The following is a 13,907-nucleotide window of genomic DNA, read 5'->3' on the forward strand; positions in this document are numbered from 1 at the left end:
ACAGATGGAAGAACTCCCTGCCATCCGCAGACACCTTAGCTTCAGGAGGAAGAACCTCCTGCAACCACCAGATCAACACACAATGGAAGACACCCTGCAACCCACTGACACATGACCATCAGAAGGAAGAGCCATCTGCAGTCACCAGTCGAAGAGCCGATGAATGCCACCCTGCAGTCAGCTGATACATGAGAGTTAAAAGAAGGCACACTTCAGATTACAATCCGTCCTGGTTCCTGCCTCAACTAGACACCATGCACAATACCTCTCGATGTGCAACAGCACCTCATGCTAAAGGAGCTCTTGCTGCAACAAACATCTTCTGTTTGAAGCGTTATCTTTAACTTGATTCTAGGTCTGTACTATTTCAAAGGTCCAAAAATAAGAGAAGATGGTTTGAAAAATATCATATCTGTCAGAAATCTGCAACATTGCGGCTTGATTTCCTTTGGTTTATGCAAACGACGTGTGCACAGAGACCGTGTTTTTATGTGTTCTCAATAATCAGATGAAGTCACATGGAAAGACAAACAGAGCAGGACGGCCCTGTGGACCCGCTCGGATAGCTGGCAGCCTTCCCACAGCAGCCGCCAATGGACATCTCAGGAAACACCTTCTTTGGATTCGCTGTCGACACTACCTTTTGTGCCTCCTTCTGAAGTAATATTTGTAATAATATATATTTTTTTTTATAAAGCTCTTAATTCCATACGTCTCTGGTTTCCAGCATTAGAAACAGCCTAATTTAATATTATTAGAATTATGATTTTAGCATGAATTATGGTTTGCCCATTACATATACAAAATGCAAGATGCTGCCTGGAGAATAGTTAGAGCAGAATATGACTTGTTACATACATTTTCCGTGTGACTCCCCCACAGATGAAACAGTAAGCAATACTGCTTATGCCAATTCCAGAGGAATTTAGTGTGCTTTAATATAGCCCATGCCTAATCTGGGGCTCAAGAGAATACGTGTGATACAATTTAGAAAGAGGCCAGGGTAAAGAAATAAATTACAAAATGAATAAAACATAATTCCCGTGCTAGAATCTAGTCCAGGAATCCACTCTCGAATGAGGGGAAGAATCACAATATGGCTTCCCTGTCAACGGAATGCTGGGAGGTGACATTGTGAACCTCCTGTTTAGTAAACTCTGGGACGAACCAGGCCAATTGGCGCCAGATCTGGGAGAGTGTTCAACTTTTGAGGTGAACCCAGCAGGGAAAGATAGGCTCACCTCTGTGATCTGCTCTTTACTGTGTATAGTCCGATATTCGTGTCCCAAAGGTCACGACCAAGTACTAGAGAAATTCCCTCAAGACCTATATACTTTTCATCAATAGCCTAATTTGCATATATTTGCTTCAGTCATGCACAACAATAACATCAGAACTAATGAATTTCATTTCTTTGATATTTTATTTCATCATTCTTTTGTTTATAAATTCATCATTATTTATTTGTTCGTTTTCATTTCTTGAAAAATATTTTTGTCTTTTTTTAAGTATACACTATTTCGTACAAAATACATATTTAACAAATATCACAAAATTATTACAAGACGAGAAAAAGTGAAAAACCTGGACTGTAAAAATGCAATAAATACAATACCACTCATACATACACAATCATTCTAACCTATTGCCATCCACACATTCCATACAAATGTAGTATCTGAACAAATCTTGATATAATGCGGCAGAAGAAGGAATTATCTGCCCAAATTTGTCACCATCAGATGTAAACCATTGTGAAATTGTTATTTCACAAGATGTATGCCAGTAGTGTTCTTACAAGAGTCTTGCCACGTAGAAACTCGAGTGCGAGGCTCACATGCAGAAGGAAGACGCCAGACTATGAGGCTGTGAAAGTGATTACTACGAGGATGGCGTTCTGTGTAGAAAACGAGGGATCTCAGTTTGCTACCAGATAAATATTAACTGCCCGTTTGCATTGGAACAATAAAGGTACCACAATATTGAGATACGATTTCACCATTTTGGTTAAATTGAGACGCACTCTTTTATAATGAAAGGACACTAATATAATAAATACTCTTGTGAGGCATCTACTAGAAAAATAAAAGGAACCAATATCCTTTGATGCGCACTGAGACTATTGAGACATTGAATGTTGCCATTTATATAAGAAGACTACTGGCATACATCTTGTGAAATAACAATTCCTGGCTCTTGTGTTGTAAGAAATGTTTGTATCTGCATAGGTCCTGAGGAAGGTGGTACAGAACCCACCGAAACGCGCGTCGACCTTGCGTGGAACCCATCTTTACATCTGATCGTGACAAATTTGGGCAGAATAATTCCTTCTTCTGCCGCATTATATCAGGATTTGTTCAGATACTACATTTGTATGGAATGTGTGGATGGCAATAGGTTAGAATGATTGTGTATGTATGAGTGGTATTGTATTTATTGCATTTTTACAGTCCAGGTTTTTCACTTTTTCTCGTTTTGTAATAATTTTGTGATATTTGTTAAATATGTATTTTGTACGAAATAGTGTATACTTAAAAAAAGACAAAAATATTTTTCAAGAAATGAAAACAAATAAATAATGATGAATTTATAAACAAAAGAATGATGAAATAAAATATCAAAGAAATGAAATTCATTAGTTCTGATGGTATTGTTGTGCATGACTGAAGCAAATATATGCAAATTAGGCTATTGATGAAAAGTATATAGGTCTTGAGGGAATTTCTCTAGTACTTGTTATTTTTCCCCTCTCTTCCCTAACCTGTAAGCAACATTAGAGGGGTGCCCTTGTTTATGTATCCAAAGGTCACGACCTCCTCTGGGAAATATGCCCCTTTCCCAAGGGTGCCTTCCTGGGGCTGACTTGTTCTATTCTCCCCCAAGAGGGGCCTTCCCGGAAGCCCTGTGGCTCTTGGCGGCTAGGCCCGCTCATCACATGTTGGTGAATGTGCTGCAGAGACGAGCTGGAAAGCAGAGCTCTGCCCACGTCCAGGGCAGGGAGCGCACCACTCACGGCATTTACGTCACTGTGGCTGTTTTTATCGTTTTTGCTGTGACCTTCGGAAATGCTAGAAGTGTTCTGTCATGGCGCAGGCCCTAGCTCCAGTGTGAGAATTTTTAGCAGTTCTATTTGAAAGGGGAAAAAATAGAATCTGTGCATATATTCAGTGCCGCTTTCCCGGCAGCCGGCAGTGAAGCGTAAGCAGACGTACGCCGGATTGCTTACGTCTAATTTTCATTTGTACATTTGTGTTTCAATAGTACAGTTTTCGGAGCCGCTACAGAGACGCTGCATTGAATAGTACTGTTGCCAACTCCTCGTAGAGAGGGCACGGACTGAAATTGGTTGGCGCCTCTTGCTGACTCGGCAACAATTGTGATCGTGAGTGATGGCATCTGCTTTTACCCTGTAAAGATTTTGGTTTCAGCACTCACAGATGTTTTCTGCTTTTACCCTGTAAAGATTGTGTTTTCAGTACTCATAGATTTTTTTCTGCTTTTACCCTGTAAATATTATGGTTTCAGTACTCCTAGATTTTTTGAGCATGTGCAACTTACTCTTGAAGCACTCCTGAATTTCACATGGTTAGTCACATCTAATCTGAGAAAAAAATTAAATAATCCGACCCCTTAATTTGTTCCTTCGCTCAGGTTACATGTTCTCCAATCAGTCCGACTGATGCTATTGTGTCATCCTCTCGAGAAGGGATGGTTAACTATGAGTCCACTCTGGCCATGACTCCAGATGCTACTTGTACATCATCCCCTTATACAAAAACTATTCTTATGATCCTCCTCTCTCCATTCCAGCTCATGTTATCTGCTCATCCATACCATATACATAATTAGATAGCATTCTCCTCCCAGCCACTGCTATGTCATCATTCGACTCGAATATTTATTTCCCTTTTTTTAAAAAAAATTGTAGCTGTGCTTGAGACAGAGTTGATGTATTTTAGAAACCGGGGAATAGTAAAGGTCAAGGCTCCTGTGCAGGGAAACAAGGACTGAAAGATGACTGAAAACGACTTGTAACATCATGAAGGCATTCACTTAGTCTGTGTTTTTGTGGGTGAAGGGTGGGTGGGGGGGGGGTGGGTGTATAAGATAATCATGGCATTGGTTTAAAGGATTAGGGCATAGTGAGTAGGAAAACAGTGGAGCTAGTGGACAAGAGAAATGGGATTGAGATGTGTAGTGTAGGTACTGACAAGATAGGAAGATGAACGAGCTTTGGCAAAGCCAATATGTTTGCCTTGCATTTTAATCCCTGAGTTTACTGTGTGGTGAGTTTAGTGTACTTTTGAAATAATAAATAGTTCCTCATGCATTGGAGTGCAAGCACACCGAGGTGGAGTGATTCACCAAACAGGCAATGGAGTGAAGCGAGAAAAAAAAAGAATCTTCTGAGTAGAGCCAAAGTACACTCTTTGTATATGTAAAAAATTTGCAACAGTATGTCATTAGACCGAGGTACTGTCAGACCAGGCCTAAAAAACAAAATGGTTAAATTGGCGATCCATTGTATGATGTCATAAAACATCACAAAACCCTAGTAGACCTCTAAATGTATAGGAACATTCTTGACACCTATTGTTAGTGATTGTTAAAGATGCTGGACTGATTAAAGAAAACGTATTTTATTCTCTACCTTGGATGCCGGTTAAAGGGGTTTTCGGTCATTTTTCTGTTAATGTGTTTACATGCTCCTCTCTCCTGACCATTTGTTTACATGCTTCTCTCCCCTGACCAGTGTCCCACAAGTCTGAAGTAGTGTTTGTTAGAATGTTAGTCCACTCTGGCCACCGCGTGATTCCAACACAGATGTTATTCACGTATCATCATATACATACACATGTTAGCATCCTCCTCCACTTGGGTTTCTGATAACCCAGCTTTCGGAATGATTGTATCCATTCATCTTCTCCAGATACAGAGTTTGTTTGCATGTTAGTCCACTCTATCTCTGCCAGATGGTTTCGGTCCTCATCATTATATGAAGACATTGTTAGTGTATTATTCTATTCTATTGGCACACCATAAATCTAGGTGATGTATTCTAGCACATGTAGATTTTGTCAGCATATTAGTCTTTTCTGACCACTTATAATCCAGTCTTGAGTGATGTTATACATTCATCAGTGGCGCATTTAGAGTTTGTTAGCATGTTAATCTAACCTGCCCACTTATACCCCATAGTTACAAGTGATGTTATCCAGTCATTGTTGCTGTATATAATTTGCTAGCTTGTAGTTTGTCCTGACCATCGATCCCCATTATTCTAAGTGATGTTATCTAGTCATTGTTGCTGTGTGTAGTTTGTTAGTATGTCATTCTGTTCGTATCCTGTGGTTCAGCGTGATATTATCCAGTTATCGTTGTATGTAGTTTGTTAGCATGTTAGTGTGCTTCGACCCATGTTTCTGGCCTATGTTTTAGTCATCATCGCCATATGTAGAGTTTGTTAGTATGAAGTCTACTGTAGTCACGGGTACCTCATGACTGCTAATCATGTTATTGAGGCATCATCGTTGTAAGTAGGGATTGTTAGCATGTTAGTCTACCCTGCTCACCATGACCCATGTTTCGGACATCGCTTACCTGGAAAGCATTACTTCATATAGAATTTGGTAGCATGTTTGTCCCGTCAGGTCATCAGCATTTTATTCACAACTCTTACTTGGTCATTATCACCATATGTAAATTGTTAGCATGTTAGTCCACTGTGGGTAACATATCAGTACCACGTGTTTCTTACATCTCTTATGTGGTCAACCTTGCCATATAAAAGAGTTGTGTGTGGGTTTGTTCACTGGACCATCAGGACCTCATGTTTCTGACTTCTCTTATCTGGCCGTATTAGTTCACTCTAGTCCTTAGTACCCTATCACTCGGTCATCGTTATGGTACAGAGTTTGGTAGTGTGCTTCTGCCCACCAGCACCCTGTGGTTTTCAGTGTATTGGCCTCGTCACTCATGTGTGTGTTGAGCTGTTCTACAATGATTAGCACTATGCATTTGAAAAGCGGCCTCAGTCTGCTGTGACCACCATATTGTAAGTGGCGTCATGGGGTAACAAAGTTTAGGTCAAAACATTATTTTTAGAGATGAGCTATTAAGGCCTGACACTGGTTACCTGAAAGCACCACATGGGTAGTTTTGCTTGCTTGCTTCCAGAAACTTAAACGGTGAAACACCAAATGTTTTAGGTTCATCCAAAAAAACTTTGCACAGTGTCAGCTTAAAAATTTAAAACTGAGAGGACTGTAAGTTTTGTAAATGCTATTGAACTGCTCTTTGTTAGAGTTGCTGCCGTGGGTGCATAAAGGTGCACTCACTGAAAACCTGGGCTTTTCGAATACCACTGAACTGGGGCAATGACATTGTGCTCACAAAATTGTACTGCTATGAATTAATACATTTTCCCGGAGAGAATAACTGTCCCATAGTGGATTGCGCTTGGGAATGTTGCTGCTCTGATTGATTAGTATTTCATTGAGTGAGCAACTTTATTTAAACTACTTTCGACGTCAGCTGGATGCTGGAATGTGGAGCAAGTAGTTGGAGCTATAGTGCAGCCTGAAATAATATCTTTTTCTCAGCCCCTTTGCTTCTTACCCCTGGTCTCCTGAGCATGCACACCAGGGCTTTGGTCTTCATCCCTGACACGCATGCTTGTCTCTAGGGTGACACTACATCATTTCGCTGTTTAACTAGCAAACGCATTTACCCCTTGAATGCGACAAACCTCTCATTGGGTCTGATCTGACACCGAGGATGAGTTGGAGGCATGTCAGACCCTGCGAAGAATGGTCCTGATGTTGAGATGACTCGTGCAAAGGAGAAATGGGAACCGATGAGTCAGTTCCTAGTGAAGGATAATCATGTTCCAATTGTCACTTGGAAACTGTTGCTTAGGTACCAGTTCCTCTGCTGGTCCTTCTGATCCATGCTCTTTTCCTCCTCTTATGATGAAGGGTCGTTGGGCTGGCTGCTGTGGAGAGCACAGAAGTATAAAGCGCACTCGTTGAGCATAGACCCTTTGTCATCAGTTATGATGTAAGCGCGAGGGTCAAATGTGGCGTCCTCCTTGTGTGAGCCTTTCTATTTGGTCATCACCTTGTCCCAATGGGCAGTGGGAAGAGTTTTCTGGTGCCTCTCCCAATCAGCTTACGATCCTCTGTGTTTCTCTTTCTGCTTGTATACGGTCTCTGAACTTCAGTCCAACATAGAGTTGTGATGGGCTGACTCTTGAGTTATGATCTGCCGAGTTTTCTTCAAAGTACCATGGGGGCATCATGATGGTCCATCAGGAGTCTCAGAATGCCTCAAAAACTAAAGTTTTCATCAGTTTGCCGAGCTGAATTTGTTCTTCAGGGTCACTGTAAATCATTCACTATGCCATTTGTCTGGGGCCACCGTTGCATGATCTTGTATTTTGAAAATCACTGAACTATTTGTCATAACAATTGCCAGATGACACACATTGCAGAATGTCATATGCTGAGAAAATTCGATATTTTAAAGCAATTACAACCTCAACATCCATGCTAGAGAAAGGTATACCCCCAGGATATCTTGGATATCCATCCGTTGCCACCAGGAGATGCAGACCTGAAGCAGTGGACCTATAGGAGTCGACAGCTACTGTGTCCCAACACCTTCTAGTAAGGGAGATATATGAAGATGTTGAGGTGTCATTCCCTGTCCAAGATTTGGACCCAAAAGAGCCACATAGCATTTTCTCAAGCATTTGATCCAGAAAGGAAAGCCATACATTCTGATGTAGCATCCATTTTGTTGCCACTACTGCAGGATTCCATTTTGTTGCAGACTCATAGGAATCATCAGACCAGTGCCTCTCAACAGTAGATCTTTATTATGACGTACTAATGCATCATGCACATTGAGAACATGTTTGTTTTCCTTAACACCACAGTGCTTGTGTCCTTTCTTGTTGTGTTGAACATCTCTATGTTGCTCTTGTTTTAAGAGTCCAGTAACTGATGAGAGTGGGGTCTCTTTTGATGGCCTGCAGAATGTCACTCCCTCTCACAGCACTGTCTTTACAAATTTGCTATCTAGAACAAAGATAACACTGACACTGGCTGCAGTAGCAACTTATAACTCTATTACAACTATATGTAAGGTCAAGTGAATGCTGCAAATGAAGCGGAGCGTGTCTGCAATGGAGCAAGTGTTTGGAGTGGGTGCTCCTTGGTGCAGTCTGCGGTGATCTGCCCGTACCATTCCCCTTCACTCCTGATCGGTTGTCATGAGTACGCACACTGAAAGCTTGATGGCGGTCCCTTATGTTTTGAGTTTGCATCACTAGGGTGACTCTGTGGTGAATTAATAATGGAGTGAGAAACGCTTTGCTGAGGGCAAAACTCTACGCTATTGAGTAACATTGCAGTGAGTGACCTATGCCGTGCGAGTAACTCACCTTTTGTACCTCTTGCTCCTCTGTTCCTCGCCTTCTTGTCCTGGATGGCATTGTTTTGCACACATGCACTGGTGACTTTTCCAAAGGATGCACACATCTGTGTCTTTAACCCTTGCACGCCCTCTAACAGATCTGTCTGTTCTCCCTGCAGGCCGCGAACAGTTACCTGAGGGACCAGTGGTTTCATTCTCTCCAGTGGAAGGTATGTTTCATGTTTACTTTCCTTCTTCACATCAAAACTAACCTTATTCATGTTGGTAATTTAGGCTGTGTTTTGTATGATAAAAGATTAATGGCAGCTAACTGCTGCTCAAGGGAGCAAGTTCTGGCATTGGTTGTCATCACCTCACCCCTGTCGAGAGGTCAGTGGAACGTTAATAGGGAAGGCTTACCCTTTCCTCCCATTATGTATTTAGATTCTTGAAGTGTTTTATCTTAATTCCCGTATGAATCTGGACAGGAGAACAAGTCCCTAGTTACTATTAGGATTTAACTTATGCGATCTTGTGCAGGTCAATGAGTGTGTGAGGTTTGATTCTGAGGCATGTTTCTGAACTCTGAGGCTGTGTACCTCAGAGCTGCGAGGAGCAGTGCAGCTGTTACTTGGAGGAGATGGCCATGCAAAGCTGGAAGTGGAGGGAATTACCGTTCATAAACATGCACAAAGATCGCTTGCACGCATTATTTGCATTTCCACAGGGTAAAATCGTGATTGATTGGGTGCCACAATGGACCCATACCATGTGGTGGTGATATTTTCCAAATCATTGTTTGCACCAGATCTATGCACAGCACACCAATGGAGTCGATGTTGACTTAGGGCCTGCTTACGAGTTTGTCGGACGGGTTACTCCATCACAAACGTGGCAGATATCCTGTCTGCCGCATTAAGAGTTCCATTATGTTGCATTGGATATAATAGAACTCGTAGTACGGCGGACGAGATATCCGTCACGTTTGTAAGGGAGTAACCCGTCCCCAAACTCGTAATAAGGTTGTTCGAGATCACTGTGGAAGCCACAGACTGCCAGTGCTCCTATGACTAGAAGGATGGGCACACTGGGATTTACATGCAGTCTGGAGAACCGGTGTTACAGAAGCCCAAATTAGAAGGGGCTCACATAGTCCACCTTCACACAAACTGCGCTTTAATGGTGGAGATCCTACTGTTGATGGTGTGACAGGTTGATGCCCATTTCAGATGATAAAAACCGTCCACTGACACATCTGCAACCTGGTCATTCAAGCAAAGAGCGCTATCCATTTTCAGCCTCTATATTAGTTTTGGGCTGCTGCATAAGGCTGTGTACATCAGAGGACCTTCCTCACACATAGTTACGTCAGTCATCTGAGTTAATCTGAGCCACGTTATTCCATTCAGTCCCACAACCGAATAACACTCCGCTGAGAACTAGATGCTGCCTCACCCAACCCACACATGCAGCAACAGAGGGAGCTCTGTGTCAGTGACATGTAACTAAAAGCCACGTCCCGGGTCTGGACAAGGAGAGTCCGTGTCTCACTATAGAGGCTAGTAAGGTGGGAAGGATGAGTCCAAAGGACCTCGCAAGCGAGAGAGCAGGTGTTGTATGTAAAAGGGTGTAAAGAGGCAGCCAGGGTCAATTCTGTAAGGAAGGAATGAAAGCTGCCTCTACCAGACTTCCCTTCCCGGTGGACTGGTCATGGCTTTGGAGGATGATATAAACAGTGGTGTTGAATTCTGCTGATACTGCACATGTGAACCTCCATCCTACTGCCATCTAGGCCTGCCCAGAGAGAACCAACAAGGTGGGCGGATGCCACCTACCTGGGGATTATCCAAGATATTCAGGTTTATGGCAAGCCTAGTATCTCACCCATTGCTGCCATCCCCTATATAACTGCTCATGCTGGCTGCATCAGAGGTCCTGGTATCATGCATAGTATCATGCTGCTATGCACTGTCGCAGCTTATGCCACTAACCACTGTATTGTACCTCCTGCAGCTATACAATGTTTTGGATTTCATGCTGCTTTGTACATTATCACACCTCCTACTTGGTGCATTAGCTATCCAGGTGTCATGCATGATATCCCAGTTCATTCATGCTGCCATGTCCTTATTGCAGCTCCTGCTGCTATGCGCTTTGTCACAGCTTATGGTTGGTGTATCTGAAGTCCTGGTATCATGCATAATATCACTTCTCATGCTTCCTAGCACTGCATCACAGCTCGTGCTTCCAAGCACTGCACCACAGCTCGTGCTGCCAGGCACTGCACCACAGCTCGTGCTGCCAGGCACTGCACCACAGCTCGTGCTGCCAGGCACTGCACCACAGCTCGTGCTGCCAGGCACTGCAGTACAGCTCTTGCTGCCAGGCACTGCACCACAGCTCGTGCTGCCAAGCAGTGCACCACAGCTCGTGCTGCCAAGCAGTGCACCACAGCTCGTGCTGCCAAGCAATGCACCACAGCTCGTGCTGCCAAGCACTGCACCACAGCTCGTGCTGCCCAGCACTGCACCACAGCTCGTGCTGCCCAGCACTGCACCACAGCTCGTGCTGCCCAGCACTGCACCACAGCTCATGCTGCCAGGCACTGCACCACAGTTTCGTGCTGCCTAGCAGTGCACCACAGCTCGTGCTGCCAAGCAGTGCACCACAGCTCGTGCTGCCAAGCAGTGCACCACAGCTCGTGCTGCCAAGCAATGCACCACAGCTCGTGCTGCCAAGCACTGTACCACAGTTCGTGCTGCCAAGCACTGCACTACAGCTCGTGCTGCCCAGCACTGCACCACAGCTCGTGCTGCCCAGCACTGCACCACAGCTCCTGCTGCCAAGCACTGCACCACAGCTCCTGCTGCCAAGCACTGCACCACAGCTCCTGCTGCCAAGCACTGCACCACAGCTCATGCTGCCTAGCACTGCACCACAGCTCGTGCTGCCAAGCACTGCACCACAGCTCGTGCTGCCAAGCACTGCACCACAGCTCGTGCTGCCAAGCACTGCACCACAGCTCATGCTGCCAAGCACTGCACCACAGCTCGTGCTGCCAAGCACTGCACCACAGCTCGTGTTGCCAAGCACTGCACCATGGCTCCTGCTGCCAAACACTGCACCACGGCTCGTGCTGCCAAGCACTGAACCACCGCTCCTGCTGCCAAGCACTCCACTACAGCTCGTGCTGCCAAGCACTGCATCCCAGCTGCCAAGCACTGCACCCCAGCTCCTTCAGCCAAGCACTGCACCCCAGCTCCTGATGCCAAGCCCCGTATCCCAGCTCCTGATGCCAAGCCCCGTATCCCAGCTCCTTTTGTCAAACACCGTAACACAGCTCATGCTGCCTAGCACTGCACCACAACTCATGCTGCCAAGCACTGCACCACAGCTCCTGCTGCCAAGCACTGCACCATAGCTCCTGCTGCCAAGCACTGCACCACAGCTCCTGCTGCCAAGCACTGCACCACAGCTCCTGCTGCCAAGCACTGCACCACAGCTCCTGCTGCCTAGCACTGCACCACAGCTCCTGCTGCCTAGCACTGTACCACTGCTCATGCTGCCAGGCACAGCAGCACAGCTCGTGCTGCAAAGCACTGCACCACAGCTTGTGCTGCCAAGCGCTGCACAACAGCTCATGCTTCCGAGCACGGCACCACAGCTCTTGCTGCCAAACACTGCACCACAGCTCTTGCTGCCAAACACTGCACCACAGCTCTTGCTGCCAAACACTGCACCACAGCTCGTGCTGCCAAGCACTGAACCACCACTCCTGCTGCCAAGCACTGCACCACAGCTCGTGCTGCCAAGCACTGCACCACAGCTCGTGCTGCCAAGCACTGCACCACAGCTCGTGCTGCCAAGCACTGCACCACAGCTCGTGCTGCCAAGCACTGCACCACAGCTCGTGCTGCCAAGCACTGCACCACAGCTCGTGCTGCCAAGCACTGCACCACAGCTCCTGCTGCCAAGCACTCCACTACAGCTCGTGCTGCCAAGCACTGCATCCCAGCTGCCAAGCACTGCACCCCAGCTCCTTCAGCCAAGCACTGCACCCCAGCTCCTGATGCCAAGCCCCGTATCCCAGCTCCTTTTGTCAAACACCGTAACACAGCTCATGCTGCCTAGCACTGCACCACAACTCATGCTGCCAAGCACTGCACCACAGCTCGTGCTGCCAAGCACTGCACCACAGCTCGTGCTGCCAAGCACTGCACCACAGCTCGTGCTGCCAAGCACTGCACCACAGCTCGTGCTGCCAAGCACTGCACCACAGCTCGTGCTGCCAAGCACTGAACCACCGCTCCTGCTGCCAAGCACTGCATCCCAGCTGCCAAGCACTGCACCCCAGCTCCTTCAGCCAAGCACTGCACCCCAGCTCCTGATGCCAAGCCCCGTATCCCAGCTCCTTTTGTCAAACACCGTAACACAGCTCATGCTGCCTAGCACTGCACCACAACTCATGCTGCCAAACACTGCACCACAGCTCCTGCTGCCAAGCACTGCACCACAGCTCCTGCTGCCAAGCACTGCACCACAGCTCCTGCTGCCAAGCACTGCACCACAGCTCCTGCTGCCAAGCACTGCACCACAGCTCCTGCTGCCTAGCACTGCACCACAGCTCCTGCTGCCTAGCACTGTACCACTGCTCATGCTGCCAGGCACAGCAGCACAGCTCGTGCTGCAAAGCACTGCACCACAGCTTGTGCTGCCAAGCGCTGCACAACAGCTCATGCTTCCGAGCACGGCACCACAGCTCTTGCTGCCAAACACTGCACCACAGCTCTTGCTGCCAAACACTGCACCACAGCTCGTGCTGCCAAGCACTGAACCACCACTCCTGCTGCCAAGCACTCAACTACAGCTCGTGCTGCCAAGCACTGCATCCCAGCTGCCAAGCACTGCACCCCAGCTCCTTCAGCCAAGCACTGCACCCCAGCTCCTGATGCCAAGCCCCGTATCCCAGCTCCTTTTGTCAAACACCGTATCACAGCTCATGCTGCCTAGCACTGCACCACAACTCATGCTGCCAAGCACTGCACCACAACTGATGCTGCCAAGCACTGCACCACAGCTCCTGCTGCCAAGCACTGCACCACAGCTCCTGCTGCCAAGCACTGCACCACAGCTCCTGCTGCCAAGCACTGCACCACAGCTCCTGCTGCCAAGCACTGCACCACAGCTCCTGCTGCCTAGCACTGTACCGCTGCTCATGCTGCCAGGCACAGCAGCACAGCTCGTGCTGCAAAGCACTGCACCACAGCTTGTGCTGCCAAGCGCTGCACAACAGCTCATGCTGCCGAGCACTGCACCACAGCTCTTGCTGCCAAGCACTGCACCACAGCTCTTGCTGCCAAGCACTGCACCACAGCTCTTGCTTTCAAGCACTGCACCCCAGCTCTTGCTTTCAAGCACTGCACCCCAGCTCCTGCTGCCAAGCACCTTATTACAGCTCATGCTGGGGTTGATAACCAGAGCATCCTTTA

At 46.7% G+C, this 13,907-nt stretch overlaps 1 protein-coding gene across 4 annotated transcripts in view; it reads left to right on the plus strand.

Moving 5' to 3' along the window:
* CMIP (c-Maf inducing protein) overlaps window positions 1-13,907 on the plus strand; it is a 511,919-nt gene that overhangs the window by 259,589 nt on the left and 238,423 nt on the right. For all 4 annotated transcript variants that reach the window (XM_078669852.1, XM_078669853.1, XM_078669854.1 and 1 more), the window contains exon 3: window positions 8,598-8,648. In XM_078669852.1, the coding sequence (XP_078525978.1) occupies window positions 8,598-8,648 (51 nt within the window). The remainder of the gene's footprint in view (window positions 1-8,597; window positions 8,649-13,907) is intronic.

Source organism: Lissotriton helveticus, chromosome 12 (genome assembly GCF_964261635.1).
Source record: "Lissotriton helveticus chromosome 12, aLisHel1.1, whole genome shotgun sequence".
Lineage (NCBI taxonomy): Eukaryota > Metazoa > Chordata > Amphibia > Caudata > Salamandridae > Lissotriton > Lissotriton helveticus.